Here is a 27,852-nt window from a genome sequence, read left to right as displayed (position 1 = left end):
AGGGGCAGGATATCACATGGTGATGGTGAAGGAGCCCTACTGCAACCTGGGGGAGATCTCCCGCCTCATCTGTCAGTACGTGCCCAATGCCACCATGGAGAGCAATGCTGGGGCAGAGCTGTCCTTCATCTTGCCCAAGGAGAGCACACACAGGTAATGGCATCGTCCCCTGCCTGGGGACCCAAGGTGGGACCCTTGTCTCCACACACGAGGAGACCCTTGTCTCCCCTGCTCTGGAGACAGCCTGGGAGAGAAGGCTCTGGAAGACCTTAGAGACCCTTCCAGTGCTTCCCACTAGCAGAGGGCAGGATTAGATGGGATATTGGGAAGGAATCCTTCCCTGTGAGGGTGGGGAGGCCAGTGGTGTGCTCAGTGCCTCAGGCAGCCCTGGAGATGACTGTAAGACTTAAACCAGCTGCAGGGCAGATGCCCAGATGGTCTTTACCCCTGAGTGCCCTCTCTCATGAGTGTCAGTGTCTAACCTCTTACTTCTCCACTCAGGTTTGAGGCCCTGTTCACAGAGCTGGAGCACAGGCGAGAGGAGCTGGGCATCGCCAGCTATGGCGCCTCAGTCACTACCATGGAGGAGGTCTTCCTGAGGTAGGAACAAGGGATGACCCATCCCCACGTGCTTTGGTGATATCCTGCACTGCTCCCTGGGGCATGTGTTGGGTTTGGTCTCTTGGCTTTGGCTTCCTCAGCTCAGAACAGCTTGATCCTGCCTGGGTTTATAGTGCATCACCCACTCTCCCTCCTGGCACAGGGTTGGGAAGCTCGTGGACTCCAGCATGGATATCCAGGCCATCCAGCTGCCTGCCCTCCAGTACCAGCACGAGAGACGCTCCAACGACTGGGCCATGGATGACTCCAGCAGCCTGAGTGGCATGACGGACATGACGGATGACAGCGGGGCGCTCATTACCGAGGACTGCTCCAGCATCAAGCTCAACACCGGGGTGAGTGCTGGGGGTGTTGGTGCAGCAGGAGTGGGGAGTGGGCATGTGGAGGGGAGTTTGGAGCTGGGTTACCAGGCAGAGCCTCCCCCATGACTAGTCTCGTTGTGTGTGGTTTGTAAGATCAAGTTGGAATCTGCATCATTACGGCAAGTGAGTGGTGGAGTTGGTCACTGCCATCTTCTTTGTGTTAATCTTGAGGTCTACAGAGTTGCTCTTCAAGGTGTTCTAGGTGATCTACAGTGGTTTTCAGCTGCTGTTGCTCCATGACTTAGGTTTTCCAACAGGAAGATGAGAAAATCCATCTTTGTTCCCTCACTAGGCTTGTGTTCCAGATCCCTGGCAGCCCTTCACGCCCCACTGCCTCTGTGCCTGTGATAAATATCCCTTGTCTTCTCAAGGGCACGTCTCAAAGGCGGAGGGGAGAAGGATGTTGCAGGGTTTGGAAAGCAGAGGAGGTGTGGGCAGGGGTTGGGCTGGCACTGCAAAGGCAGAGGGGGAGAAGGATGTTGCAGGGTTTGGAAAGCAGAGGAGGTGTGGGCAGGGGTTGGGCTGCCACTGCAGGCGTCTTGCCCGGATGCTTTGGTGGCAACCACCCTGCAGTAATCCTATTTGTGAGCCTCAAATGCTGGGAGGTGGAGGAAGGTAAAGGTCATGGCTGATGCTGCTTTTAACACCTGAGATCCCAAAGTGACTGTGAGCCGTTCAGAAGCCATGGAGTCGGATGTGCTGGAGCCAGACAGCTGCCCTGCTAATCCCTTTACGGGCTTGGCTGAGCGCAGGCTCTGCTGTGTGTTTGGAGGGCTGCATGCAGGATGTGGGTTGGTTTTGGGGTTATTCCCCCATCAGTTGCATGGGGTGATATGTCCACAGCTGGCAGGACTCACCCTGACCTGATCTCTCCCCTGCCAGTTCTACCTGTGCTGCCAGCAGTTCTACGCCATGTTCATGAAGCGAGCCATGTACAGCTGGCGCAACTGGAAGATGGTGGCAGCACAGTTCCTTGTGCCTCTGATCTTCACTGCCTTTGCCCTCATCGTGGCAAAGACCTTCCCGGGCCCGCGGGACTCGTCGCAGCTGCGGCTGACGCTGGAGCCCTACGGCCAGACCATCGTGCCTTTCTCGGTACCGGATGCCATGGGGCTGTCGCAGCAGCTGGCGAAGCAGTACGTGGAGCTGCTGGATGCCCAGCGCCAGTCACCGCTGGAGGTGCTGGGTGAGGACACAGGGACCACCCGTGGAGCAGGTGGAGCCACTGGTGCAGGTGGTTTAGGTCCCAGCTGCCGTGTATCCCATGTATTCCTGTGTACCCGCTCCTGTGTGGGAGTGTCCCACAGCTGGCAGGAGCCTTCCTCTCCTGAGCAGAGCTCTGTCCTGTCCATAACGCTGTTTGTGGCCACTGAACAGGCTCCCCAGGGCAGTGGTCACAGCACCAAGCCTGGCAGAGCTTAAGGAGTGTTTGGACAACCCTCCCAGGCACATGGTGGGATTGTTGGGGTGTCCTGTGCAGGGCCAAGAGTTGGACTTAATGGATCCTAATGAGTCCTTTCCAGCTCAGATTTATGGATGTGTGTTTCTGTGATCCAGTCTGGTGGGCCACCAGGGCTGGGGCTGCGTGGGGCCTTTTCCATGTGGCCCCAATTAGCTCTCCCATGATGGGCTTGCTCATAGCAGTGGTGTCTGGCAGGTGGGCTGGAGGAGTATCTCATCTCACGGGCCTCTGAGGAAGGGGGAGCCTTCAACGAGCACTATATCGCAGCCGCCTCCTTCGAGGGAGCCGGGAACCGCACGGTGGTGACCGCGCTCTTCAACAACCAGGCCTACCACTCCCCGGCCACCGCCCTCATGCTGGCTGACAACGCTGTCCTCAGGGTGCTGGCAGGCTCCAACGCCTCCATCACTGTCACCAACTACCCTCAGCCCCGCAACATCACCGAGAAGGCCAAGGACCAGCTCATGGAGTACGTGTGATGGCACAGCACTCTCCTCCCTGCTAGGGCTCGTGGATTCTGCGGGTGCAGGTTGGCCGAGTCAGTGCAGGAGCCAGGCTGGAGCTTGTCAGACACAAACGTAGCTGTGATTGCACTCAGGAGGTCAGAGGAGCAAAGCTGTGGAGGTGACTTACCTGCCTGAGCCTGTAAGCCACATCACCCCACAGACATATCTGAGTTTGTGTGTTCCCCCCAGGATACTGGCGGGGGTTGGTTTTCCCTGGGAGCTCAGAGCACGGGGGCTGTGTGGCTGTACACTGCACAAAATCCCACATCCAGGGTCTTTGAACCTCACCTGTACAGAGGGGCCATGCGTGGGACTTTGCCAGGGCAGGGTGGAGGTTTGTGGTGTGCAGGGTATGCTCTGTGGGGGAGATGCTCATCTCACTGGGGTGTTTGTTCAGCATGCTGGGGCAGTGCAGCCCCTGCAGGAAGCCTGATGTGGGTGTGCTGGCCACAGCTTCCTCATGAGGCGCAGCAGAGGGGCAGCACTGATCTCTGCTCTCTGTGACCGGTGACAGGATCTGAGGAAATGGCTGGAGATGCATCAAGGGAGGTTTAGGTTCAATATTAGGAAAAAGTTCTTCTGCCACAGGGTGGTGGGCACTGAACAGGCTCCCCAGGGCAGTGGTCACAGCCCCAAGGCTGCCAGAGCTCAAGGAGCATTTGAACAGCACTCTCATGGTGGGATTGTTGGGGTGTCTGTGCAGGGCCAGGAACTGGACTGGATGGTCCTTGTGGCTCCCTTCCAGTTCGGGGTATTCTGTGATTCTGTGCCATCCCTGTGTGGCCTCAGCAGTGGTTTCTTGTGGTACCCCTGCCCTCAGCTGCCCCTCTGTCCCTGCAGAGGCCAGACTGGGTTTGCCATTGCCATCAACCTGCTGTATGGGATGGCCTCTCTGGCCAGCACCTTCGCACTGCTGCTGGTCAGCGAGCGGGCCATCAAGGCCAAGCATGTCCAGTTTGTCAGCGGCGTCTACGTGGTCAACTTCTGGCTTTCTGCCCTGCTCTGGGACATCATCAACTTCCTCATCCCTTGTGCTCTGATGCTGGTGAGTTACCCTGATGCCCTCCCTGTTGATGGGAGCGCTGGGTGCTGCCCCTCTGGGATGTGTGTGGGTGCAGGGAAAAGGACAAGGCCACTGGTGGTGTCTCAGTAGAAGGGACCAGCAAGAAAGTTGTTTCTTGGTCCTTCTGGGAACTGGACTATGGTCAAACAGCTGGGACAGTTGACTGCAGCATCTGGCAGCTGAATACTTGGCTGTGGGCACTAGGAAATATTTAATCCCTGGGAGCTGGAGAGAAATTTCCCAGATCTGCCCTTCTACATGCCATTCTGCAGAAAGGGCTTACCCTGGGACAAGCCCAGGCTGCTGGTAGGACCCATCCATGAGGGGTTGTCTGGGTCAGTGCAGTGCTGCTGTTTGCCACTCCCTGGGCTGTTGGGACAAGGAGACATCACTTGAGGTCAAGCCAAAGGTACATTCTCCCCACATTGCTGTGCACCAGGTGATATTCCAAGCCTTCGACGTGCAAGCCTTCACCCAAGACAGCCACCTTGTTGATGTGATGCTGATCTTCCTCCTTTATGGCTGGGCCATCATCCCCCTCATGTACCTTCTCAGCTTCTTCTTCTCAGTGGCAGCCACGGCCTACACCCGTCTCACCATCTTCAACATCCTCTCTGGCACTGCCACCTTCCTCGCCGTCACCATCATGAGCATCCCAGGTAGGTCACTGCCCTCTGTACCTGCCCAGCCATCACCAAGAATGTCCAGCCCTCAAGGGAACCCTGTGACCCCAGACCTGTCCCCACACTAGCAGTAAACCCCTAGAACAGTCCATTCCCACCCATTAAACATGATCCAATATGTTTGGTTTTCTTCTCAGTGTGGCAGCATCAGGGTTTTTCTCCCAGTCAGTTGATCCTCCTGTGCTCCTCTTTCAGAGCTGGGCTTGGTGGACCTCTCCAAAACCCTGGATAAAGTCTTTCTTGTCTTACCCAATTACTGCTTGGGCCAGTGCATCAGTGACTTCTACCAGAACTATGAGTTCATTCAGTTCTGCACCTCCTCTGTTGAAGCCATTTTCATCTGCAAGGCCTTCAGTGAGTCTCTGTGTTGGTCCTGACCTGGCCAACTCACCATCGCCACACTGGGGGGCTCTGTGGGGTGGGTGGTGGAACTGGGCAGTATCATAAGGCCTCTGCTTGGGCAGTAGCTCCAGGTACCCTTTTAAAGCAAAAACTGCGCAGTGTTTGACACTCATAGGTGATCCAATTAAGGCATCTTTTCCTTACTCATGATTTGGAGGAAAATGAGGGCTAGAGAAGGTTTCACAGGCAAGTAAAAAAATCCCAAGATTGGTGTCCTCTGCAAACCTCCATGGGGATCTTCTGCCAGATCACCTCCAGACCCAAATCCTCTTGTGGGAAGTGTTGGAAAGAAGTATGGGCGGGGAACCAGCATAGGATGGAGAGGAGCCTGGCAAAGCTTTGGGCTCAGCTCCCTCTGGAGCTTATCTACCCCTCCCCAGAGTGTGGGTTGATCAGGTGTTGATTCTGTTCCATCCCTCCTCAGATATCAGTTACCAGATGAACTACTTTTCCTGGGAGACGCCTGGCATCGGGCGATACCTGACCTCCCTGGCCATCCAGGGTTTCTCCTTCCTCTTCCTCCTCTTCCTTATTGAGACAAACCTTCTCTGGAGACTGAGAACTCTGGTCTGTGGCATCTGCAGGCGACGGAAATGGGTGAGCAGAAGTGTGTGGGAGGGAGCAGTGAGATGCCCTTCAAGCCCAGCCCAGGAGTCCCTGTGAGCTGGAGACAGGCCCCATCACCTCAATCATCTTCCCAGGGGGCATCCCTGGAGCAGGTTGCTTGGAGGGGCTGATCCTGTTAAGTTTTTGGGTTGGCAGAGGAAATGAGGCATCCACAGAGGTGGCTGATGGAAGAGATGGTGGATCCTGCAGGGGTTGGGGACTCTGGAGGGATCTCTTTGTCCCCCAGCAGCCAGGTGACACAGAGGGTGTCTCCCCCATGTGCTTAGGTGGCACTGCTGAACCGGGTGTCTGTGCTGCCAGAGGACAGGGATGTGGCAGATGAGAGGAAGAAGGTTTTGGAGTCACCACCAGAGTTGCTGTCATCTCTCAGCAGCCCTCTGGTCATCAAGGAGCTTACCAAGGTGAGGAGAACATGTCCCTGAGCATCCTGCTGCCAGCTGAGCTGTGTCCTGGGGCTGGTAAAGCCACCCTTTGCCTTGCCGTGCCACCAGGTGGTGACATGTGTCTTTGTGTTGGTCTCCACCAGGTCTATGACAGCCGAGAGTCCCTGCTGGCAGTGGACAGGATCTCCTTGGCTGTCAGCAAAGGGGAATGCTTTGGCCTCCTCGGCTTCAACGGAGCAGGCAAAACCACCACCTTCAAGATGCTGACTGGTGATGAGAGCATCACATCAGGGGATGCCTTTGTAGATGGGCACAGCATCCTGGCCAACATCAAGAAGGTACCTAGGGCTGCAGGAGGGCAGTGTTGCAGACAGTCCTGTGTCTGGCTGGCCTGGGCCACCTTGCAGGTGTCTCCGTGGAGAACACGGTTGCAGCTTTGGGGGTGGGGGCAGTATCCCAGGGAAATTGTGTCCTTTGCTGGCCCACAATTATCTGTCCACATGGAAGCGGTTCCCTCTCTGCTGGGATCACAGATGTGATACAAATGGAAGCCAGACCTTGAGAGGGTGGCAACCCCTTCATCAAAGGGTTTAGCTCCATAGTTGGAAATCTGGAAGATGTGAATTACTGTCCACATTTGGAAGATGGTCTCTCTAAAACAAGCAGGTCAAACCTTTCCAGACCCCTGCTAGAGGTCTCCTTGCAGAGAATTGCCCACTCCCTTAGGAAAAGCAAGAAAAGAGCAGGGGTTGGGTTTTCAGTTCAGTCCTGGGATTCCTCTACCACCGTCACAGATTTCACAGAATATTCTGAGTTGGAAAGGACCCACAAGGATCATTGAAGCCAACTCTTAGGTGAATGGGACTCCAGACAAGGTCAGGCCTGGAGAAGATAGGGAGAGTCTGCCCTGAAAACATGGCCCAGATTGCTTCCTTCCCTAGAACTGCCTTCTGTCATGCTCTTGACCTTGGAGATGACCAGTATATGGGGGAGGTACCAACCCTCCAGCGCTTTCCTTCTCCTGAGAGCCTGGGCCACCCAAAGTGGGCCCTCACAGTGAGGAACTAGCTTGGAAGAGGCAGTGTGAGCCCACCTAGAAACACGTTGTCTGCGTCCACCCCTGCCAGCCCTGCTGCTCCAGTGACAAGAGCATTTCTCTCTCCTTCCACCTCTGGTGTCAGAGCTACAGCTCAGCCCCCATCACTCAGATCCGAAACCTCACCGAGGAGCAGCAAACCCCTGTTAGGTGCCCTGGCACCTCCTAGCTTGGAGACCTGCCTCTGAGCTGACTGCCATTGTGTTGCTCTTGCCCCAAGGTGCAGCAGAGGATCGGGTACTGCCCGCAGTTCGATGCGCTGCTGGAGCACATGACGGGCCGCGAGACGCTGAGCATGTACGCGCGGCTGCGGGGCATCCCCGAGCGCTACATCGGCAGCTGCGTGGAGAACATGCTGCGGGGGCTGCTCCTCGAGCCCCACGCCGACAAGCTTGTGAGGACCTACAGGTGAGAGTAGCCATGGACAAACCCCATGTCTGCTGTTCCGGTGCTCCCTGGGCTCATACTGGATCCCTGTCCCTGTTCCCATCTCCCTTTTTCAGTGGAACGTTGGACTGGATGATCTTGGAGATTGTTTCAGACAGTAATGGTTCTGTGGTTCCTCTGCAGTGGTGGTAACAAGCGGAAGCTCAGTGCTGGCATTGCCCTCATTGGTGGTCCCCCTGTGATCTTCCTGGATGAGCCCTCCACTGGCATGGACCCCGTGGCCCGGCGTTTGCTGTGGGACGCAGTGACACGGACGCGCGAGTGTGGCAAATCCATCATCTTCACCTCCCACAGGTGACATTTGGCTGTGCTTGGCTTGGCATGAGAGATCAGGGAGAGTGGTGAGGTCCAAGGGATGGGACCCAACTCCAGAGCCTGGTGGGTGGGCACTCCCTGCCTGCAGCCAGTGGCTGGCTTTACCCAAATCTTCCTCCTCCAAAAGCCCAGAGAGGTGGGAATACACCTCCAGCCACTTCCCAGAAGTTTCTGTGCTTGTGTCCTGGTGCTTATATGCCCAGAGAAGCTGTGGCTGCCCCATCCCTGGAAGTGTCCAAGGCCAGGTTGGACAGGGCTTGGAACAACCTGGTCTATTGGAAGGTGTCTCTGCCCATGACAGTTGGACTAGATGAGCTTTAAAGTCCCTTTCAATGCAAACTATTCCATGATTCTCTGAACAAGTCCTCTCCCTCCTGCAGCATGGAGGAGTGTGAGGCGCTGTGCACACGTCTGGCCATCATGGTGAATGGGCAGTTCAAGTGCCTGGGCAGCCCCCAGCACCTCAAAAGCAAGTTTGGCAGTGGCTACACCTTGCTGGCCAAGACACGGAGCGAGGAGGAGGGCGAGCTGCTGGCCTTCAAGGCCTTCGTGGAGAAGACTTTCCCAGGTACTGGGAGCTGCTGGAGCAGCTGCCCTCAAAGGGAGGGCAGGGTGCTGGGAGTGAACTTCAGCACAGTCCCTAACCCAGAGCCTCTCCTTGCTCATCTCTCCCAGGCAGTGTCCTGAAGCACGAGCACCAGGGCATGGTGCATTACCACTTGACCAACAAGAACCTCAGCTGGGCACAGGTAAGGGGGTGCTGGAGCACATCCCCCTTTTGCACAAGGAGGGAAACCTCCTCCTACCCCTTTAAACACTCTTGGTGGTTTGCTGAGGGAAGCATGGCAGGGGTGGGCACCTCCCTAGCCCTGCTCCTGCCCCTCAACCCTAGGAGCCCCCTGGCACCCCAACTTCGGGTGGCACCGTGTGGTCCCACCAGGGCAGGGGCAGTGGCTCTGCCCAAACAGGGACCCTGTAGGATCCCAGCCCAGGGATACAGATAAACACCCATGAGTGTGTATGTGTGTATACAGATGTACACAGTATGTATAGTAGGTAACCATCTGAACCATCTGCATAGAGTGTACATAGATAGTTCTATATGCAGTATATAGATAGTATATATACAGGTATACATTATCTCTTTATATACTATCTGTCCATATATACACTATCTATATATAAATACATGTCGACAGAGATAAACACAGTAAACAGTTGTCATATGCAGTATGTAAGTATATATAGGTTTTTGTATCTATGTATATTATATACAGTGTATATATAGGCTACATTGTGTACATATATATTATACTCATTACATTTATTATATTGTACTATATGCAATGTATATAAACTACTATATAGACTGCATATAAACTATAAACACTGCATATAGTATATATTCTTTTTATATATCTGTATACACTATATACTCTCTCTAGAATATGGTGATACTCTATACAGAGTATATATTCTATATTGACTGTATTGTGTATAGTGTGTATATAGACTACAGAGAAAGTACATCGTGTACAGATTATATAAAAACTATAGAGTTTATAAATATATATGTGTATTTATAAATATTTAATATATATAGCTAAATATAAAAAACTATATGCTATACACAGGTAGTTATGTATATAGTTTATAAACATATATATATACTATACTATGTAGGCTTTATAAACATATATATATATACTATACTATGTAGGCTTTTTAAGATTAAGTAAATATGTTATCTATTATGTATTAGCAGAAACCTTGGGCTGGGATTCAAGCCCAGTTGTGTACACACAGACAGACAGACAGACACAGACACACAGACACAGACACACAGACACAGACACACACACAGACACACACACACACAGACACAGACACACACACAGACAGACACAGACACACACACACAGACACACACACACAGAGACACACAGACAGACAGACACAGACACACACACACAGACAGACAGACAGAGACACAGACAGACAGACACAGACACACACACAGACACACACAGACACACAGACACACACAGACACACACAGAGACACACACAGTCACACACACAGACACACACACACATATTTATACACACACACAGACAGATATACATGCATGCATTTCTCTCATATAAATATATAAAATGTACATATACACAGAATGTATTTTTAAATGTGGTCAGGTACTCTACTAAATAATCCATCTTCTGGCTTTCCCCCACCCTCCTGCCAAGGAAGGTGTCATTTCCACAGGTCTCCCTGGAGATAAAAAGCTTCCTCTGCTTTCCCTGTCACAGTCTGGGTATTCCCTGTCACAGCCAGGGGGTTGCCCTGCCATGTCACACTGCCCTGATGTCTGTGCCCCCCTTTGCAGGTCTTTGGGGCCTTGGAGAAAGCCAAAGAGAAGTATCACTTGGAAGACTACTCGGTGAGCCAGATCTCCCTGGAGCAGGTCTTCATGAGCTTCACTCGCTTCCAGCACTACACAGAGGACAGAGGGAAATGAGCCCCACCCGTGCCCTTCCTCACGGACTGGCCCTCAGCCTATACATAGTATATATAGAGACAGTAATTTATATATCAGCGTGTCTTAAATACTGTATAAATGTAAAACTTTTCACCGGGGAGGGGGGAGAGGATGGTGGTGTTCCTCCTGTCGCCGCAGCTGCCGGTGCAGTCTGTGTGTGTGTGTGCAGAGACACTGCCACTCTCCAGCCTTCATCCCCCACACAGCAAAAAATCCTGCCCCAAAAGCCAGGAGGAGCCTGGAGGGCTGGAGAGGGCTGGTGAGCTGGGGCTGGCAGAGGAGCAGTGGGATGGGTCCCTGCTCCCCCCTTCCCTGCCCATCGCTCACGCCCGGACCGTGGTCCTCGCCTGCATGTCGATGTGTCGTTTGGTGGTTGCTCGTGGTTTAGCAGGAGGCTGTCACATAGCTTAGGTCCAAACCGGCCCTGGGGTCGTCAGGATGGCTCATAGAAGCACTTTGTGTCCAACCAGAGGGATGTGGCACAGCTCCTGTCCAGCCCCTGCCTGGCATGGGACAGAGGAGGCTCCTTCTCCTTTAACTGTCTGGGAAAACTGTCTCCTCCTGCCTGCTTGCCAAGCCTGGCCTGAGGAGCTGGCACCGACCCCAGCCATGCAAGAGGAGCTGTGTGGTGCCAGGAGCTGGCACTGGGTGAGAGGTAGGACGTGGTGCTGGAGCAATGCCCGGAGCTCGGCCCCTGGAACAGCACGTGATGGGCTGGAGAGCCAGAACCTGGGCTGGAGGCAGCAGTGGGTGAGGGGTGCTCAGGGACGCTGCTGGCCTCCGTGAGAGGTGCCACAGGGTCCCTGGGGACACTGCTGGCCTCCGTGAGAGGTGCCACAGGGTCCCTGGGGACACTGCTGGCCTCCGTGAGAGGTGCCACAGGGTCCCTGGGGACACTGCTGGCCTCCGTGAGAGGTGCCACAGGGTCCCTGGGGACACTGCTGGCCTCCGTGAGAGGTGCCACAGGGTCCCTGGGGACACTGCTGGCCTCCGTGAGAGGTGCCACAGGGTCCCTGGGGACACTGCTGGCCTCCATGAGAGGTGCCACAGGGTCCCTGGGGACACTGCTGGGCTCCGTGAGAGGTGCCACAGGGTCCCTGGAGACACTGCTGGGCTCCGTGAGAGGTGCCACAGGGTCCCTGGGGACACTGCTGGGCTCCGTGAGAGGTGCCACAGGGTCCCTGGGGACACTGCTGGCCTCCGTGAGAGGTGCCACAGGGTCCCTGGGGACACTGCTGGCCTCCGTGAGAGGTGCCACAGGGTCCCTGGGGACACTGCTGGGCTCCGTGAGAGGTGCCACAGGGTCCCTGGGGACACTGCTGGGCTCCGTGAGAGGTGCCACAGGGTCCCTGGGGACACTGCTGGCCTCCGTGAGAGGTGCCACAGGGTCCCTGGGGACACTGCTGGCCTCCGTGAGAGGTGCCACAGGGTCCCTGGGGACACTGCTGGCCTCCGTGAGAGGTGCCACAGGGTCCCTGGGGACACTGCTGGCCTCCGTGAGAGGTGCCACAGGGTCCCTGGGGACACTGCTGGCCTCCGTGAGAGGTGCCACAGGGTCCCTGGGGACACTGCTGGGCTCCATGAGAGGTGCCACAGGGTCCCTGGGGACGCTGCTGTGCACAGTGGGATTCAGCAGGATGCTGGTGGACATGGCTGTGCTCAGTGGGATGGGTGTGAAGTGTCACAGGGTGCCCAGGGACACTGCTGGGCTGTCATGTGCCCATGCAGGGATTTGCCAGCAGCACTGCCCTACACTGTGCTGTGGAGTCACAGGGTGGGTCTGAAGTCAGCAGTGCTCTCACTGTGCCCATGTCCTGCTGAGCTCAACCCTTGTGTCACACACAGCTCCAACCAGAGCATATCTGTCCTTCAGCCCCCTCCTCATCCCCATCCCCTGTTCAGCAGTGGGCAGGGAGTGAAGGCCCTGTCCTGTCCCTGCCCAGCTCTGGGATGCTGCTGGGCACCAGCACTGCCCAGCCCTGCCTGTGCCCAGTCAGAGGCAGCAACTGGGATTTCTTTTTGGTGTTTCCCAGTGGTTGGGTTGCTTTTTAGTTTGTTTGTTTGTTGGAAATCTGTGTTCATTCTTGTCTGTCCTTAACTAGTCCCTGTGTCACCTGGGGCAGCCCCTCTGGCCGCTGCCCCTCGATCAATGCAGAGCTATTTGCACTATAGTACTACACACAATTGCACATAACTAATTAATATTTATGGTGAGGGGGGCTGATGCCCTCCCAGTGATTGCATTGTCAGGGGTTGGGTTTCATTTTTGGGTTGGGTTTTTGTTCTTTTCCCTGTGACTGACTCATTCTTTCCTGTTCCTTTTTCCCCCCTTTGTCTAATGTTGTTCAGAACGATGGTGCATCATGTTACTAAGAATTTCCCTGGATCTTAACGATGTGTGTTTTTATTTGGAACAGCCAGCAGGTGAATGGCTGGAGCCCTCTGGAGCTGCTGACAGGGAGGGATTGCTCCCTGGGAGCATCCCACTGGGCAGCAGAGCCAGTCACGGCCAGGGCACCATGCAAGGGGGAATCCCAGCATCAGTGACCTTCCCAGGAAGGGAAGAGGGAATGCTTTCTGCTGGAGCCACCAGCAAGGTGCTGAGACTCCCAGTAACTGTTTTTGGTTTTTACTGGAAAGGGAAGTACAGCAGAACCTCCTAGGTTTTGCCTGGGCTCTGGAGCAGTGGGAATGGGGGGGGTTGCAGGGGACAAGATGCCAAATTGCCACAAGCTGGCAGTGCCCTGAGCACAGCAGCAACAGTACATGTCCTGCTGGAGTACTGGTGACCCCCTGCAAGGCTTGGTGCTGGGGTGGGGACACAGAGGCAGCATAACCCCCACAGCACCCCTGATGCCATGGCAGAGCCAGTGGGAGAGGAGCCCTGGGCACAGATGGCATTCCCTGACCCCAGCCCTCCCATCACTGGGACCATCCTGGCCTAAATGAAACAAGGCTTAAGGAAGCAGCATTGCCCTGTCACAGGGGGCTGTAATACCCTCCCTGTCCCCGAGGCAGGTGCTGCTGGCTGTGCATGGTGCTGCTCCTGATTTCAGTCACAGCCACAGTGCCAGGGCAGGGAGCAGGACCAGGAGCTCACCACACAGGTGCTGCCAGGGCCAGGCTGCTGTTGGTGGCACTTCTCTGGCCTCGCAGGTGGGAGAAGCATCACAGGTCCCAGGCAGCTGCTACTCCCTGCTGGCTGTAGTGTGGTTGTTATTCCCATCCTAGGAATAATAAAAGTGATTTTTTTCCAGTGGGTGCTTCCTGGCCTTCTTTGGAGTCAGACCCTGCTCAAGCTGTGCTTCCCTCCTGCTCTCTGCTTTAGGGAAAAGAACATGGAGGAAGAGGGGTGTCTTACAGAACCAGAACTGGAAGGCTCAGTCTGGCCTGGAAAAGCCCCTGGGCTGAGGAATTTTTGTGTGGAAGCAGAAGTTGGGGTCCCTATTCTTTCCACCACAGGCAGCCACAACTGTCCTCAGCTCAAAAGGCCTTCTGACCTTCATGGCACAGGGGGCTGGTCCTGGCACCCCCATTCCTGCAGCTTTCCCCACCTACACACACTGCTGCCTGGCTCTGAACCACAGCCAGGGTGCCCAGCCTTGCTGCAGATGCCCCCTCAGTCCCAAACATCATGTAAGACAGCACCAGCCCCTGGCTGAGCCCTGGGCCATGAGGCAGCCTCAGGGCAGGGATGCAGCTCCAGGGGAGGGGGGGAAATGCTCCAAGCCAGGCACCCACTGAATCACAGAATCAGCCAGGTTGGAAAAGACCTCTGAGACCATGAAGTTCAACCCTTGATCCACTACCATGGCTGTTACTAGACACCCAGTCTCATCTTAAAAACCTCCAGGGACAGAGAATCCACCACCTCCCTGGGCAGCCCATTCCAATGCCTGATGACCCTTTCTGTAAAGAATTTCTTCCTAATATCCAACCTAAACCTCCTCTGGCAGAGCTTAAGGCCATGCCCTCTTGTCCTACTGTTGGTTGCCTGGGAGAAGAGACCAATCTCCACCTGGCTACAACCTTCTTTCAGGGAGTTGTAGAGAGTGATGAGGTTCCTCCTGAGCCTCCTCTTCAGGCTAAACAACCCCAGCTCCCTCAGCCTCTCATAGGGCTTGTGTTCAGGTTTCTGAGCCATGGCTTGGCCATGAGCATCCCCTCTCTGGGGCACGATGCTGCACACCCCACTGCTTCCCCAGCCTCCCCCCCCTCCAAGTGCATCTCCATGGGCAGTTTCAGTGCTTTATTGTCTGGTGGTGCTGCTACAGCCCCTCCGCCGTCCTCCCCGTGCCCCGGCGGGGGGGATCCGCTCCCTCGCCCCCAGCCTGGCACCAAAGTGTCCCTGGGAGCTGGAGGCTGCAGGAGCTGCAGCGGTCCGTGAACTGGCACTTAAGGAATCCTGGCTGGGGCCACAGGCTGCTCCTCCTCCGGGCACGGGGAGGGCACGTGGCCGGGCATGGCTGTGGTCCGGTCCCGTGGGTCACTCCGTTCTGGGCACCTTTTAAAACCGTGGTTGGAAAATGCCACCGACTCTGGGTTCTGACCAGGTGCTCGCAGCTTCGCTTCTCTTAAGAAGAGACCAAATGCAACCTTTTCTTCCCTTTTATGAGCAGTTCTCAATTTTGGCCAGAAATTGCTGTGCCCACCACTCCTCCAGGTCGATTGGAACAAAGTCTGAAAGAGAGGGGTGAAGCTGGAGGAGAAGTAGAGCTCCAGGTGCTCACCCTGAGCCACCAGGAAAAATAACGGTGGAATCACAGAATATCCTGAGTTGGAAGGGATCCACAGGGATCAACCAGTCCCACTCTCGGCTCTACACAACACTCCCACCCTGTTCCTGAGAGCATTGTCCAAACACACTTGAGCTCTGGCAGCCTTGGGGCCATGACCACTGCCCTGGGGAGCCTGTTGAGTGCCCATCCACCCGCTGGTGGAAGAGGGGGACAAACCTTTTCCTAATATTCAGCCCCAGATTTCCCCACCCCTGTGCCATGTGCTCATAAAGCCAGGCTGGGATTACAGGGACGTTCTCGGGGAGCTCTGGGTGCCACTGCAGGAGCCCTCAGGCTGTGGTGTCAGCCCTGACTGCAGCTGCCACCAGAGAAGTGTTGTTGCCAACCTTGGGAGAAGGAGGTCCCCAGGGCAGGACTGGGGGCTCCTCTCCAGCATGATGCTGAACCCACCTTGGTGGCTGGAGAAGGCCTGATTCCCAGAGGAGCCACCAACCAGGTGTCCTGCTTGCTGGGCCTCTCCAAGGGGCACAGTGGGAAATCCCCACCACAACACTGGGGGCCATCTGCTCCTGCCCAGGACCCCCACAGTGGCCTCAGCACCAGCAGAACAGACCCAACTCCAGCTCTTCCAGCACATCACTTCTCCCCCTTCTCCCACCAAAGCCCCACTCAGGTGCCTGGCTGAGCCCTCACCAGCTCATTGCACCCCTGAGCCAACACACCCCGAAGCACCACAACCCCTTCCCACTTACTTTTGAGTCCGGGGTTGGGGTTTTTCTCCACGTACTGCACGGGGCCGCAGGCGCTGTCCCCGCTCCGGCTGCCGTCCAGCTGCTGCTCTACCTGCTGCCAGGCTGGGAGGGGGAACAGGCAGGGGGTGGGTTTGGGATGGGGGTTTTCCAGCCTGAGAAGCAGGAGAGGACACATCCCCAGGCTGGCAACTCCACTCCTGACACAGTGATGTTCCCAGCAGGATGAAGCTGTCTCAGAAGAGACCCTGCACACTCCAGCCCCCCCCACCAGGTGCTGCCCAAGGACCCTCTGCCCTCACCTTCGTAGACGAAGCGAACATTCTCCTCGTGGGCCAGGGTGTAGCACTCCTCGGGGGCGGAGACCTGCTGCAGCAGCACCGGCGGCCTCTTGCCATTCACTCTGTTGAACACGAGTTTTTGGGCTGGGCTGGGGAGACAAGGAGGGGTGAGTGGGGCCAGCTCTTCCCACCCCTGTTTGGAGCAAGGACTGGAACTGTGCAGCTGTTCCAGGTTGTCCCACGGTGTGCATGTTCACCCACAGCCCCAGCAAGGCCAGAGGCACAGCTGCAGCCACCCAGCCCTGTCCCCAAGGGAGGGGACAGAAAGGGACCCAGCTCCCAGGGAGAAGGGGTTCTGACACAGCTGCAAGGGGAGCTCCCCAGGGAAAAGCACAAGCTGCCCGTCTCCCTCCTGTCCTCCAGCTCAGCATTAATTGAAGTGCCTAAAATAAAGAATCTGTCACCAGAATTGCAGGTGTATCAGGAAAATGGAAGTGAAATCCAGTTGGGTAAGGGCAGGGCACGTGCCATCCTCTGCAGACCAAGCACCCGGGTTCACTGGAGCAGCCCTGGCCCCAGCATGTGCCCAAGGCTCTGGGATGTCCCCTTGCTATCCAGGAGCAGATCAGGCTTTCTCAGAGCTGGGATCCCCTCTGGGGGAGTGGCACTTAAACCAGCTCCAGCCTGAAAGCAGCAACAGAGAGCCGAAGGAAAAAGTTGGGATAAGACTTGGGGGAACTTTCAATGTAGAACTGCAGTAGTTTGGCTTTTCTGCCCAGCTCTGAGGCAGGACATGTCTGCAACAGCCACGTTCCTCACGGGACAAAGTCTAAGGGGCCCCAGGAGTGGGTTTGGAGGGCAGGAGAGACTGGGAACAGGCAGCCCCTATGGATCTGTGTGCAGGGGCTGGGAAAGGCTCACAGTGACCCCCAGGCCCCACGGATGGGGCACTGGGCAGGCAGCAGGAGGGTGAGCATTGCAGCTGCCCCTCCAGTGAATGACAGGGATGCTGGGAAGGAGCGGAGCTGGATGGGGGGCTCTTATCTATTTCTTTAAGCTGGAGGGGATGGGCAGAGCTGGAGTGGTTCCACTGGCCTGCCTGGGTGGGCTTTGTCCCCAGCGCTCAGCCGGGAAAAGGTGTCCTTAGGGATGGATCCATCATCACCCCCCGAGGCGCTGGAATGCCCTCCAGCACCCACCCAGCAGCTCCAGGTACCACTGGTGGGCGCCGGGAGTCACCCAAAGCGCCCCCCAGGCACATTTTAGGGGCCGGGGGCACGGCCGGTCCGTGGTGCGCGGCGTGGCCGTGGCCGCAGCCGGGCCGGGCGGTCACACAGCGCTGGCCCCGCCGCCGGTTTGTGCAATCGGGGCCGTGCCCGGGGCCGGCGCGGGGGGGGTCGGACAAGCCCGGCCCGGCCCCGCACGGGACCCCCCGCGCCGCCTCCTTGGCGTGCCCCCAGCGCTGCCGCTCCCCCGACTTTGGGGACAGCCCCCGGGAAGGAGGAGCGGCGTCAAGCCCGGTGTCCCCCGCGGGGCCGACCCACGCCACGCGTGTATGCGGGACGCGTGCGGGCACCGGCGGGGCTGCGACCCCCGCGCCGAGCGACCCCGCGTCCCCCTCCCGCGTCCCCCTCCCGCGTCCCCCCGGGCGGCGCGGCCGCCCCGCTCCCCTTCCCATCCCCTTCCCAAGGTCACGGCGCGGCCGCCCCGGGGCCGGTCCCCTTCCCAAGGTCACGGCGCTCACCTGGCGGGGGGCCACGCTCCGGGCTGCGGCCGCCCCCGCAGCTCGCCCAGCTTGCTGCTCTCCACCGCCTGCTGCGTGGGACCTGCGGAGGGCGCGGGGCGTCAGCGGGGGCGGCGCGGGGCGGGACGGAGCCCCCCGCGCCCCTCCGGCCCCGCGCCCCCCGTACCTGTGCGGCGCTGCGTGGCGAGCTTGCTGGGGCCGCGCGTCAGCGTGTACATCCTGCGGGCCCGCACCGGCCCCGCACCGGCCCCGCGCCCCCGCACCAGTGCCGCGCGCGCCCCGCACCGGGGCCTTTAACGGGCCGGGCCGGGCCGGGCGGCCCCGCGACACGCCCCCGCGCTTAAAGGGACCGCGCGGGGGACAAGGCAGAGGGGCTGGGGGGACGCGGGACACGCGCGGGACACGTCGGGGGAACACGTGGGAGATGTGCGGGGACACATGTGACACGCGGAGTGTGTAACGGACGAGCATGGCATGTGGGGACACGTAGGGGACACGCACGGGACACGTAAGGGGGCACGCGTGGGACGTGGGGACGCGCAGGGGACGCGCGGGACACAGCGGGGACACACGTGGGAGGCGCGGGGGACACGCGGGACTCGTGCAGGGCACACCAGGGAAACACATGGGATGTGAGGGCGCTCATGGCAGACAGGGGATGTGGGGACACACAGCGGACACTCAGGGGATACATCAGGGGCGGGTGTGGGACATGGGGACACACGGGGCAGACACGCAGGACATTTCGGGGGGACACATGGGGGGATTTATGGGGGACACACAATATGGGGACACACATGGGAGACATGCAGGACATTTCAGGGGCATATGTGGGGACATACATGGGACACATGTAGGGACCATAAGGAACAGATGGGATGTGGGGACACACACAGGACACACATAGGACATATCAGGGGCACACATGGGACATGGAAGGCACGCAGGAAACACATGGAGGACACAGGGGCATGTGTGGGACATGAGGACATACAGGGGATATGTGTGGGACACAGAGAATGCACACAAGGGACACGGGGACACATGGGGGCAAGTAGGGGAAAGGGCACATGAGGCACGTGGGACACAAGATGGCACAGGCACGCAGGGGACACAGGAGTGACAGGGAACACGGAGGGGACCTGCACAGGGACATTCAGGGTGCAGAACACTGGAGCCATGGCACACACGGGGGACACAGAGAGGTCAATCCTGAGACACAGAGGGCCCAGTCAGGGGACGGTGAGGGGGTGCAGAGGCAGGGGCTGAGGTGGCACCCCCCCAGGGGACAGCGCTGTGACAAGCCCTGAGCCACACATCCCCTAAGCAGTGCAGGAAGCCGGAGCGGGCCCGTGTCCCCTCCATCACGGTGACCTTTGGAGCTGGGAGGCCCCGCCGAGGTGTCCCCACGTGGCGGGAGGTGCAGACCCGGCACAGGACCCGGGGCCGGTCTGCGGCCACCCCGCAGCGCCCACTGGCCCCACCGCGGGGCTGGCTGGTGCCAGCACCCCGGGCTTGGGCGACAGGCCATGTGGCAAACCGACAGGGGTCTCCTCAGTGCTCCAGCCTGGCTGCGGGGGCTGCAGAGCCACCCCACGAGGGTGACCTTTGCCTTTCTGCCACGTGTCCACGGTGGTGGCCGAGGAGGGAGGGAGGGATGCAAGTGGGTGCCCCCTCAAAAAAGCACAGCAGCACCTGACCCTGGTGGGTGCCAGGCACCTGTGAGTCACCTGCAGGAGTGTCCCCAGCACTGTCAGCCCCCCGCGACTCCCTCAACCCTGTTACCGTGCCTAAATACAACCCTGACGCGCGGGGACACCACCGCTGGCTGTCACCTGTCCTGTCACCCGGCGGGGGTTGTGCCTCAGTTTCCCCGCCTGAGACGTGCCCGAGGTCTCCGAGTGCCTGTGAGTACATCCCTGAGCTTTTCCCTGCTCAGAAGGGCTGAACCCCAAACCCTTGTGCTCCAGATGGGTCCTCCAGATCTCCATCACCAGTGGGAGCTGCCACGGCAGGGCTGGGTGCGGGTTCCCCACTGACTCCCATTTTCCTGGGGTGTCCACGCAGAGCCTCAATTCGCTCCTGTCTGGGGGGATAAGGTGGGAATGTCTGTGCCAGGCAGGTGGGGGCAGCACCCAGCGCGCACCCCGCGGTCCCAAGTGGGGCCGAGGGGCGGCGGGGCAGACGCATCACCGCCCGCGCCGCTGGTGTAGTGGTATCATGCAAGATTCCCATTCTTGCGACCCGGGTTCGATTCCCGGGCGGCGCAGTAACTTTTTCCTTCCCTTTTTTTTATTCCCCACCCCTCCGTGGAAGCTCCACCCGCGGCTTGGGGCGGTCCCGCGGGGGTGCCGGGAGCTGTAGTTCCCCCTTTTTTCCTTTTTCCCGGCCCCGCCATGGAGGTGCCGGCGGCCGCGGAGCGCAACAAGGGCCCGATCCTGGCGGTGCTGCGGGAGTGCGCGGGGCGCGGGGCGGGGCGGGGCGCGCTGCGGGTGCTGGAGGTGGGCGCGGGGTCGGGACTCCACGCCGCGCACTTTGCCCGCGCCCTCCCGCACACGCTCTGGCAGCCCTCGGACATCGATCCCCGCGCCCTGCGCAGGTGAGGGGCCCGGGGGCTGGGGGGTCCGGGGGCACCGTCGGCAGCCCCTCCCCGCACTCGCGAACCCGCTCCCCGCTGTATTATTTTTGCGCCCTCCGGCAGACCGGGCTCTCCTGCTCAGTGCCATGTTTTTCCCTGGGAAACCCCAATATCGGGGAAACCCAACAGCTGCATATTTTTTCCAGCACAGACCCCCCCAATAGTGGGCCTGGGCTCCCCACTTTCATGGTTTTTTCCCAGGAAAAATTCGATAGCCAATTCTCCGGCAGCCCAGGCTCTCCTGCTCAGTCCTGTATTTTTTTCCCAGAAAACCTCAATATCCTGCTCCCAGATGAGCTTGATGTATATTTTTAGCTTGGACAGCCCAGGGTTCCCCATCTGATGCTTTATTTTTTCCAGGCAAACCACAATATTCAACTCTTGCCCATCCCAGGCTTCCCAAGTCAATACACGCTATATTTCTTCCAGTAGATCCCCAATATCCAACTCCCAAACAGCCCAGGCTCCCCAGCTCAGCACTTTATTTTTCCCTAAGAAGCCTCAAAATCCATCTTTCACCCATGGAAAAAAAATAAACCTTGTGGGGAGGTGCTGGAATCAGCACCTGTCCAGGGGGGTTGTGTCCTGCCCTCCCAGCAGCACCCACTGCCCTGGGTAAAAATAATGGCAGGTTGGGAAGCTGCAGGAGCCCAAATCTGTGTGGCAAATGTGCCAAAAAGGCTGTAAATAACACCAGAATCAGGTGGGGCTGGTGCAATGGTACCAGTGGGGTGCAGCAGCCAGGAGCACAAGGAGCTCCAGAACTGGGGGAGTTTAGGCCCTGGAGCCTCTCCATCCACATTCTGCTGGTGGTCCAGGTGCTCCCAGTTCTCCATCTGGGAGCAAAGAGCCCCCAGACTGTGCTGCACCCACAGCCTTGTCTTTCAGAGGCTCCATCCAGGAGTTCTATCTCTGCCTGCAGCGGGTGCTGGGGGGATGTCAGGGGGCAACCAGGCCATGTCCAGCTGGGGTTGAGGTGGAGTCTGGTGTCCCACAGCATCTCTGCCTACGTGGAGGCCACGGGGGTGCCCAACCTGCTGCCCCCCATCCTGCTGGACGTCTCACAGGGCTGGGAGATGTGGGGGGGCACCCAGCCCGCCACCCTCGACCTCCTCGTCAGCATCAACATGATGCACATTGCGGAGCTGCGGTGCACCGAGGTGAGCAGCCCTGCCCCATCCCTGTGCCCTGCCCTGGGGGTGCCAGCGCCGAGGAGAGGGATCCTGGGGGTGTCCCCAGCCCCTGACCTGGTCCCCATGTCTTTCATTCCCCAGGGCCTGTTCAAGGGTGCCGGCGTGCTGCTGAAGCCAGGAGGAGCGCTCTTCACCTACGGGGTGGGTCATTCTGCTGTGAGAGCATCCAGAGGGGCACAGGATGTCACTGGGGATGCTGGGTGGGCAGGTGGGAGGGCAGCTCCAGGCACGTCTTGGGGGGGTTGGGAAACGGGAGAGCTTGAGTTTAGGGGGTCTCTGCCTTTTGGGGTACGTGCTGAGCCCTGGGTGGGCCAGTTTTGGATGGGAGAGTTCCTGTCCTCCCTTGTCTTATCTGAGGCAGGGTCTGGGGGGACTGCAGAGGGTCATGGGACCTGAGGTGGATGGTGGGACCTGCAGGGGGTGACACGATTCGAGGTGGATGACAGAACTTGAGGTGGTGGTGGGACTCAAGGTGCATGGCAGAAATTGAGGGTGACAGGACCCCCAGTGGGTGACAGAACTCACAGAGGATGACGAGACCCATGGTCCCTCTTGGGGGCCAAGTCTCTTCCTGCTTGGCTTCTGTGCATGGTGGGGACAGCAGCCCATGGAGGTGGGGGCAGGGGGACAGGGGCTGGCTCGTGCCTGCAGCTCCTGCTCTGTGTCCCACCAGCCCTATGCCGTGAACGGACAGATCAGCCCCCAGAGCAACGTGGACTTTGACCGCAGCCTGAGACAGAGGTAGGAGGCGGCCTGGGGGGCCCAGGCTGCTGGGGGCCCGTCCCGTCTGTCCTGCCTGTGCTGTCTGTCCTGCCCATGCTCCTGCAGCTGCAGGAAGCTCCCTCCCAGCGTGGTCCTTCAAGATAAGCAGTGTCTGAGGGTAGCTCCCCCCACCAGGGTACCCCTGGGAGATGGGGATGCTTCGGGGCACGATGTGTGTCTGACCCACTCCTCCCTCCCCGATGCCCGTCTGTCTGACCCAGCCTCCCTCCCTGTCCGTCTGTCTGACCCAGCCTCCCTCCCCGGCAGCAATCCCGCCTGGGGCCTGCGGGACACGGCGCTGCTGCAGGAACTGGCCGAGACCAACGGGCTGCTCCTGGAGCGGATGGTGAGTGATGGGGTCTGTGGGGAGGGTGGTGCCCACCCGGTGGCCCCCTGACCCCGGCTCTGTGCTCCCAGGTGGACATGCCGGCCAACAACAAGAGTCTCATCTTCCGCAAGCTGTAACGTGCCCTGACAGCACCTCCAGCACCTCCGGCACTGCTGTCCCCACACTGCGGCCTCCCCGAGGTCCCATCGTGCCCCCAGCGGGGCCAGCCGGGGATGGCAGTGATGGAACAGTGCCCCGCTCGCCCCAGCTGGGGTTGGCTTGGCTGAGGGAAATGGGAGAGGCTTCTCGCTCTCGCCTCAGAGAATGCTGTGCCAATGGCAGGGGACTCATCCCACTTCCCCCTCCCTTCCCCAGGACTGCATCCCTCAATAAACTTGCTGGCTTTGCCTCCCCCCTGCCCCAGCAGCTCCCTGATGCTTTCAGTGCAGACACGCAGGGGGGCATCTCCAACCCCCATCCTCAGCACCAGTGGCGGGGCAGATCCCGCACCGCAGATGCTACACTGGGTCTGGAAGCTTTGGTGAGGTGGGAAAGTTTTTATGGAGAGCAGGGATGTCCTGGCAGACCTCCCACCCCTCTGTAACCCAGCTCAGTTCTTTATTGCTGCTGGCCAGGCTGGGGGCACACGAGGTGGGGGTTGTGCGGCAGATAATTTACAGGAGAGATGGGAGCTGGGGCTCCGCATGGGGCTGGGGGAAGCTGCATGATGGTGGTAACCTGTAGGTACAGGTGCAGGGGCTCCCCCACGCCGCCCCCTCCGTGGTGTGTCTGCAGCTCCCCCTGTCGGCATGTCCCGACTCTCCCCTAGTCTTGGAAGCGGTTCAGGAGGTCGCAGGTTTTCTTCTCCATCAGCTCGTAGATCTTCTTCACGCGCTTGTCGTTGGCGGCACGGACGTAGCTGCCGGGGTCCAGCGTGGCCATTCCGTCGTGCACCTCGCCCATGATGATCAGCGGCCCGTCCTCCGCCGTCATGTTGGGGCAGGGGCAGCTCCAGTCCATGTCGGTCAAGGTCACCTCCAGGTACTTGATGTTGAAGAACTTGAGGCCCATCTTCTCATCCTTGAGCACGTCCTCGAGGGCGAAGCGGGCGATGCCAGAGTCCTGGTCCTCCACGATCTCCATCAGCCGGCCCACAATGGCAAAGTCGCTGCGGCAGAGGCTCAGCACCATCTTGCTCTTGAGGCGGCAGGCCTTGCACTGCAGGCTCTTGGGGAAGGGGCACACGTCCTCGCAGGTCTCCTTGCTCTCGAAGTTGTTGGTGTTGCCCTCGCAGCCGCCGTAGACGAAGGAGTGGCACTGCTTCAGCAGGTGGTTGTACGCCCAGCGCGGCTCCCAGTTCTGGCAGGGCCCCTGCACCATGGGCAGGAGGCAGGTGGGGCGGGCGCTGCCCAGGCAGGCGGCTCGGCACTCCTCGTACGTCTCAAAGTGGTTCCTGTTGGCGCCGCAGCCGCCGTAGCGGAAAGTGAGGCAGGAGCCCTGCTTGGCGTCAAAGTGCCAGCGCACCTCCAGGGCCTCGCAGCGCCGCCGGTCCGGCTCCTTCAGGCACTCGGCGCTGGGGAAGGGCTGGGGGCTGCTGGCCCGCGGGGTCCCCCCCGGCTCCCGCCTGACCACCGACAGCGGGAAATCTGCGCGGAGCAGCCCGGCGGCGTTCCGGGCCGTGCAGGTGTAGATGCCCGCGTCCTCGTGGCGAGCGTTGTAGATGACCAGCTGGCCGATGTTGGTGACCACCACGTTGCCGTACATCTGGTCCGGCCGCATGATGAAGTTCTCCTCGCGCTCGCTCTGCTTCTCCCAAGTGATGTCGGGCCGCGGGCGCCCGCTGACATCGCAGCGGAAGCTGACGGTGCCGCCGGCGCGCACCGACTGGTGGAAGGGGTTGGTGTAGAGAGCGGGGGGCACCGGCACCTCGGGGCCGGCGCCGGGCGTGGGGCGCGCCGTGGTCTCCTGCGGCACCGGGCTGGTGTCGGGCCAGGTGAAGATGTGCTTGCAGGGCACGGTGGTGAGGCGGGTGCCGCGCAGACACGCCTCGGCGTCCATGTAGCACTTGTTGTAGTAGGTGAGGCCGTCGGAGGCGCAGGTGAAGTTGGGCTCCTTCTCGCAGCGGTCCTTGCACTTGCAGACGGGCTGCCCGTCCCAGATGTCGCAGTCGGAGCCCTGCTGGGCACACACGAAGCTCTCGCAGGACGCGGCGGGTGCCGGTGCCAGCGCCGGGGTGCTGCCGTCGGCGAAACGCGCGGCCACGCAGCTCCGCAGCCCACACACGTTGGTGCAGCACTTCTCAAAGTCTTCACAGTCCTGGCCGGGGAGGGAGAGGAGGGTGTGGGAGGGACATGGAGGTCACCGTCGTGCTGTGCCTGTGGGTGCTGCTCCCACCCGTGTGGGGCTGTTGGGTGGGCAGGTGTCCCTTGCACAGCTCTGTGCACCTTCAGCATCGCCGGACTCCGGGTGAGAGCCCAAAACCTCCCTGTCACGGCTGCAGCGTCCCCAGCCCACCCTCAGCACCCCCAGGACGTTTGGGGGTGCGCTGCAGTGATGACCGACCCTTCTCCCCCAGCAAACGGCATCTTGCCCCTCTCCGCTTTTGCTGGGTGAGGGGAGGCAGAACCCGTTGCACAGATGAATTGGGAAGGAGCCTCCCCCTGGGTCCGGCAGCCCTAACTGGGATGGAGGTGTTGGTGCCTCTGCTCACTCCTTGGAGCCCAGAGACAGGGGATGGGGATCTCAAGGACGAGGATCTCAGGGATGGGGATCTCAGAGATGGGGATCTCAGGGATGGGGATCTCAAGGATGGGGATCTCAGGGATGGGGATCTCGGAGTTGGGGATCTCAGAGATGGGGATCTCGGAGATGGGGATCTCAGAGATGGGGATCTCAGGGATGGGGATCTCGGAGATGGGGATCTCGGAGATGGGGATCTCAGGGGTGGGGATCTCAGGGATGGGGATCTCGGAGATGGGGATCTCAGGGATGGGGATCTCAGAGATGGGGATCTCAGGGATGGGGATCTCGGAGATGGGCAGCCCAGGCCGTGTATGGGCTCCTGCCCACGGGGGAAAGCTGGGAGGGGATTCTGTCCTCTGCCTGATGGAGTCCCTCTCCCAGCACACACATTCCCTTCATCCCAGTCCCTCGGCTGGGTGGGAGCACCCTGGGGGTGCATGGAGGGTGATCCTGTGCATGGGGCAGGATCCCGAGAGGGAGACATGTGGGGACAACAAGCAGTTTCTCTGCCTGTGGGAGGAGTATCTCCGGGGGACCCCTCACCGCAGCCGACAGCAGGGGCTTGAGGGGGAAAAGATGCCGATGGGCTGAGCCCATTGCACCGAAACAACTGAACAGGCTGCGCCACTGGGCACAGAACCCGCACGCCAGAGCATCTCCTCGGGGACCTGGGGATGCCCCCCAAAACCTGTAACCCTCCCGCAGCCTCCTGCTCACCTGGTCCGCCTGGCACTCCCGCTCGCAGGTGCTCTGCGCGTCCACCCACAGGTTGGGGTTCAGCTGGTTGGGGCACACGCCCGGGTGCCGCGTCCTGCCCGCCTGCAGGCTCAGCCCGGCCGCCGCCGCCAGCACGGGCAGGAGCAGCGCGATGCCCACCGGGCCCCGCTGCCGCCCACCCGAGCGCCGCTCCCGGGCCCTGCCACTGCCCCGAGGAGCCATCGGGCACCCCGCGCCGCCGGCCTGGCTCGCTGCCGAGGGCTCGGGATAAATCACATTCAGGACCGAGGGGATGAGGGAGAAGGCGGGCGGGGGGACAAAGAGGAGGAGGAGGAGGAGGAGGAGGAGAGGACCAAACCTCTGCCCTTCAGCACGGCCGGCGCCCGTTGGACCACCGGCGCTGCCGCCCGCCGCCTCCATCCATCGCCGCCGCGGCTCTCGGGAACACGGTGGCAGCGGCGGGTGTCCCTCGGGGCTCAGTCCATCCCCGCCGCGGCGAGCGGGGCGAGTGGGGTGGAAGGGGAGGACGGGAAGGTTGTAATCTGAATCCCCTCCCTTCCCACTGATGTTTCTGGGTGTTTGGAATGGGAAAGGCGCTGACCTCAGCCTCTAACCCCGGCGAGCCCGGCGATCCCTGGGCAAACACGGGGGGAGATCAAAGGCAGAATGCAGAAAGTCTCCAAAGAGGGAGAGTGAATGGAGGGAGGGAGGGAGGGACACAGAAAAACCCGCCCGGCCCACGGAGCCGAATTCCTGCAGGATGAGAGAACACCCAGAGCCTGCGGTCCGGTGGGACGGGGCAGCGGGGGGCACGCAGAGCCCCCTCAGCCCGCACCTCGCCCCTGGGCACCCACTGGCACCACAGCCAAAGGTGCCCAGGAGCGGGATACCGGCACGGATCCATCTCCGCTCTCCTGCCGGCATCCCACGAGTGCCGCGCTGCCGCCACAGGACCCCGGCTCACCCGCTGGAGTGGGTGCCCACACAGCCCCCCTGGAGGGGCTCCCCCAGCCCTTCTTGGGGCTCCCAGCCCTCTCTCCCCGCTGATTTGCGGCCAGAGGGTCCTCTGAGCCAACCCAGACCCCGGCGCGCTGTGCCTGCGCTCAAGCAGCACGTCCCGCACCGGCCCAGAGCTGGCAGAAGCCGGCCCCGGCTCCCCGGCCAGATCCCCCTAATCCCCGGTGGAGACTGACCTGCAGCAGGAACATTTCATTGCATTTTGGGAGCATTAACTCTTCCGGCTCTGGCAAGAGCCCCAGCGCCGAGCGGGGTCTGCAGCCCCTGCGAAACAGCAAACCCGAGGGGGTTTGGCCCCGGAGGAGCAGCTCAGCACCTCCAGCCTCCCCTCTTGGGGGGTAAGTGGTGGAGGGAAAAAAAAAAAGAGGGGGAGCCCTTTCTTGGCTTTTTTGTTGTGGGGCATCCAACCCACCTGCACCCCAAAGGTGCTTTTGCA

At 59.7% G+C, this 27,852-nt stretch overlaps 4 protein-coding genes and 1 non-coding gene across 6 annotated transcripts in view; 3 read left to right on the top strand and 2 right to left on the bottom strand.

The window, feature by feature from the left end:
- Nucleotides 1–13,762, top strand: part of ABCA3 (ATP binding cassette subfamily A member 3) — a 35,205-nt gene extending 21,443 nt beyond the window's left edge. Inside the window, exons 16-32 of one of the 2 annotated variants that reach the window (XR_011699202.1) lie at nucleotides 3–153; nucleotides 502–600; nucleotides 764–956; nucleotides 1,866–2,169; nucleotides 2,641–2,914; nucleotides 3,792–3,996; nucleotides 4,454–4,673; nucleotides 4,893–5,051; nucleotides 5,524–5,696; nucleotides 5,993–6,127; nucleotides 6,253–6,447; nucleotides 7,426–7,613; nucleotides 7,776–7,946; nucleotides 8,348–8,535; nucleotides 8,643–8,716; nucleotides 10,354–11,505; nucleotides 11,632–13,762. Coding sequence is in view for 1 of the 2 variants with exons in the window: in XM_071571289.1 (XP_071427390.1) it covers nucleotides 3–153; nucleotides 502–600; nucleotides 764–956; nucleotides 1,866–2,169; nucleotides 2,641–2,914; nucleotides 3,792–3,996; nucleotides 4,454–4,673; nucleotides 4,893–5,051; nucleotides 5,524–5,696; nucleotides 5,993–6,127; nucleotides 6,253–6,447; nucleotides 7,426–7,613; nucleotides 7,776–7,946; nucleotides 8,348–8,535; nucleotides 8,643–8,716; nucleotides 10,354–10,485 (2,861 nt within the window). In the remaining variant the exon portion in view is untranslated. Of the gene's footprint in view, nucleotides 1–2; nucleotides 154–501; nucleotides 601–763; nucleotides 957–1,865; nucleotides 2,170–2,640; nucleotides 2,915–3,791; nucleotides 3,997–4,453; nucleotides 4,674–4,892; nucleotides 5,052–5,523; nucleotides 5,697–5,992; nucleotides 6,128–6,252; nucleotides 6,448–7,425; nucleotides 7,614–7,775; nucleotides 7,947–8,347; nucleotides 8,536–8,642; nucleotides 8,717–10,353 lie in introns of both variants that reach the window. The other variant, XM_071571289.1, reaches the window with a different exon arrangement.
- Nucleotides 13,763–14,740: 978 nt separating this feature from the next.
- MCRIP2 (MAPK regulated corepressor interacting protein 2) lies at nucleotides 14,741–18,355 on the bottom strand. Its single transcript, XM_071571306.1, has 5 exons — nucleotides 18,186–18,355; nucleotides 18,020–18,101; nucleotides 16,297–16,424; nucleotides 15,998–16,099; nucleotides 14,741–15,186 (listed from the first exon to the last, which is right to left on the bottom strand). The coding sequence occupies exons 1-5, from the start codon at nucleotides 18,235–18,237 to the stop codon at nucleotides 15,116–15,118; spliced, it is 435 nt and encodes a 144-aa protein (XP_071427407.1). The 5' UTR covers nucleotides 18,238–18,355; the 3' UTR covers nucleotides 14,741–15,115.
- A 1,862-nt stretch (nucleotides 18,356–20,217) lies between these two features.
- Nucleotides 20,218–20,288, top strand: TRNAG-CCC (transfer RNA glycine (anticodon CCC)). The gene has a single exon. It is a non-coding gene; the product is annotated as a tRNA-Gly (tRNA).
- An 81-nt stretch (nucleotides 20,289–20,369) lies between these two features.
- Nucleotides 20,370–23,162, top strand: METTL26 (methyltransferase like 26). Its single transcript, XM_071571305.1, has 6 exons — nucleotides 20,370–20,618; nucleotides 21,655–21,817; nucleotides 21,932–21,991; nucleotides 22,524–22,591; nucleotides 22,880–22,958; nucleotides 23,030–23,162. The coding sequence occupies exons 1-6, from the start codon at nucleotides 20,416–20,418 to the stop codon at nucleotides 23,075–23,077; spliced, it is 621 nt and encodes a 206-aa protein (XP_071427406.1). The 5' UTR covers nucleotides 20,370–20,415; the 3' UTR covers nucleotides 23,078–23,162.
- A 603-nt stretch (nucleotides 23,163–23,765) lies between these two features.
- Nucleotides 23,766–26,819, bottom strand: WFIKKN1 (WAP, follistatin/kazal, immunoglobulin, kunitz and netrin domain containing 1). The gene is given in 4 exon segments (XM_071571300.1): nucleotides 23,766–25,256; nucleotides 26,400–26,632; nucleotides 26,635–26,660; nucleotides 26,758–26,819. Coding segments are annotated over 4 exon segments (1,812 nt in total).
- Between the last annotated feature and the right edge of the window lie 1,033 nt (nucleotides 26,820–27,852).

Source organism: Pithys albifrons, chromosome 16 (assembly GCF_047495875.1).
Source record: "Pithys albifrons albifrons isolate INPA30051 chromosome 16, PitAlb_v1, whole genome shotgun sequence".
In the NCBI taxonomy this organism is placed as follows: Eukaryota; Metazoa; Chordata; class Aves; order Passeriformes; family Thamnophilidae; genus Pithys; species Pithys albifrons.
This window is presented reverse-complemented; position numbering and strand designations above follow the sequence as displayed.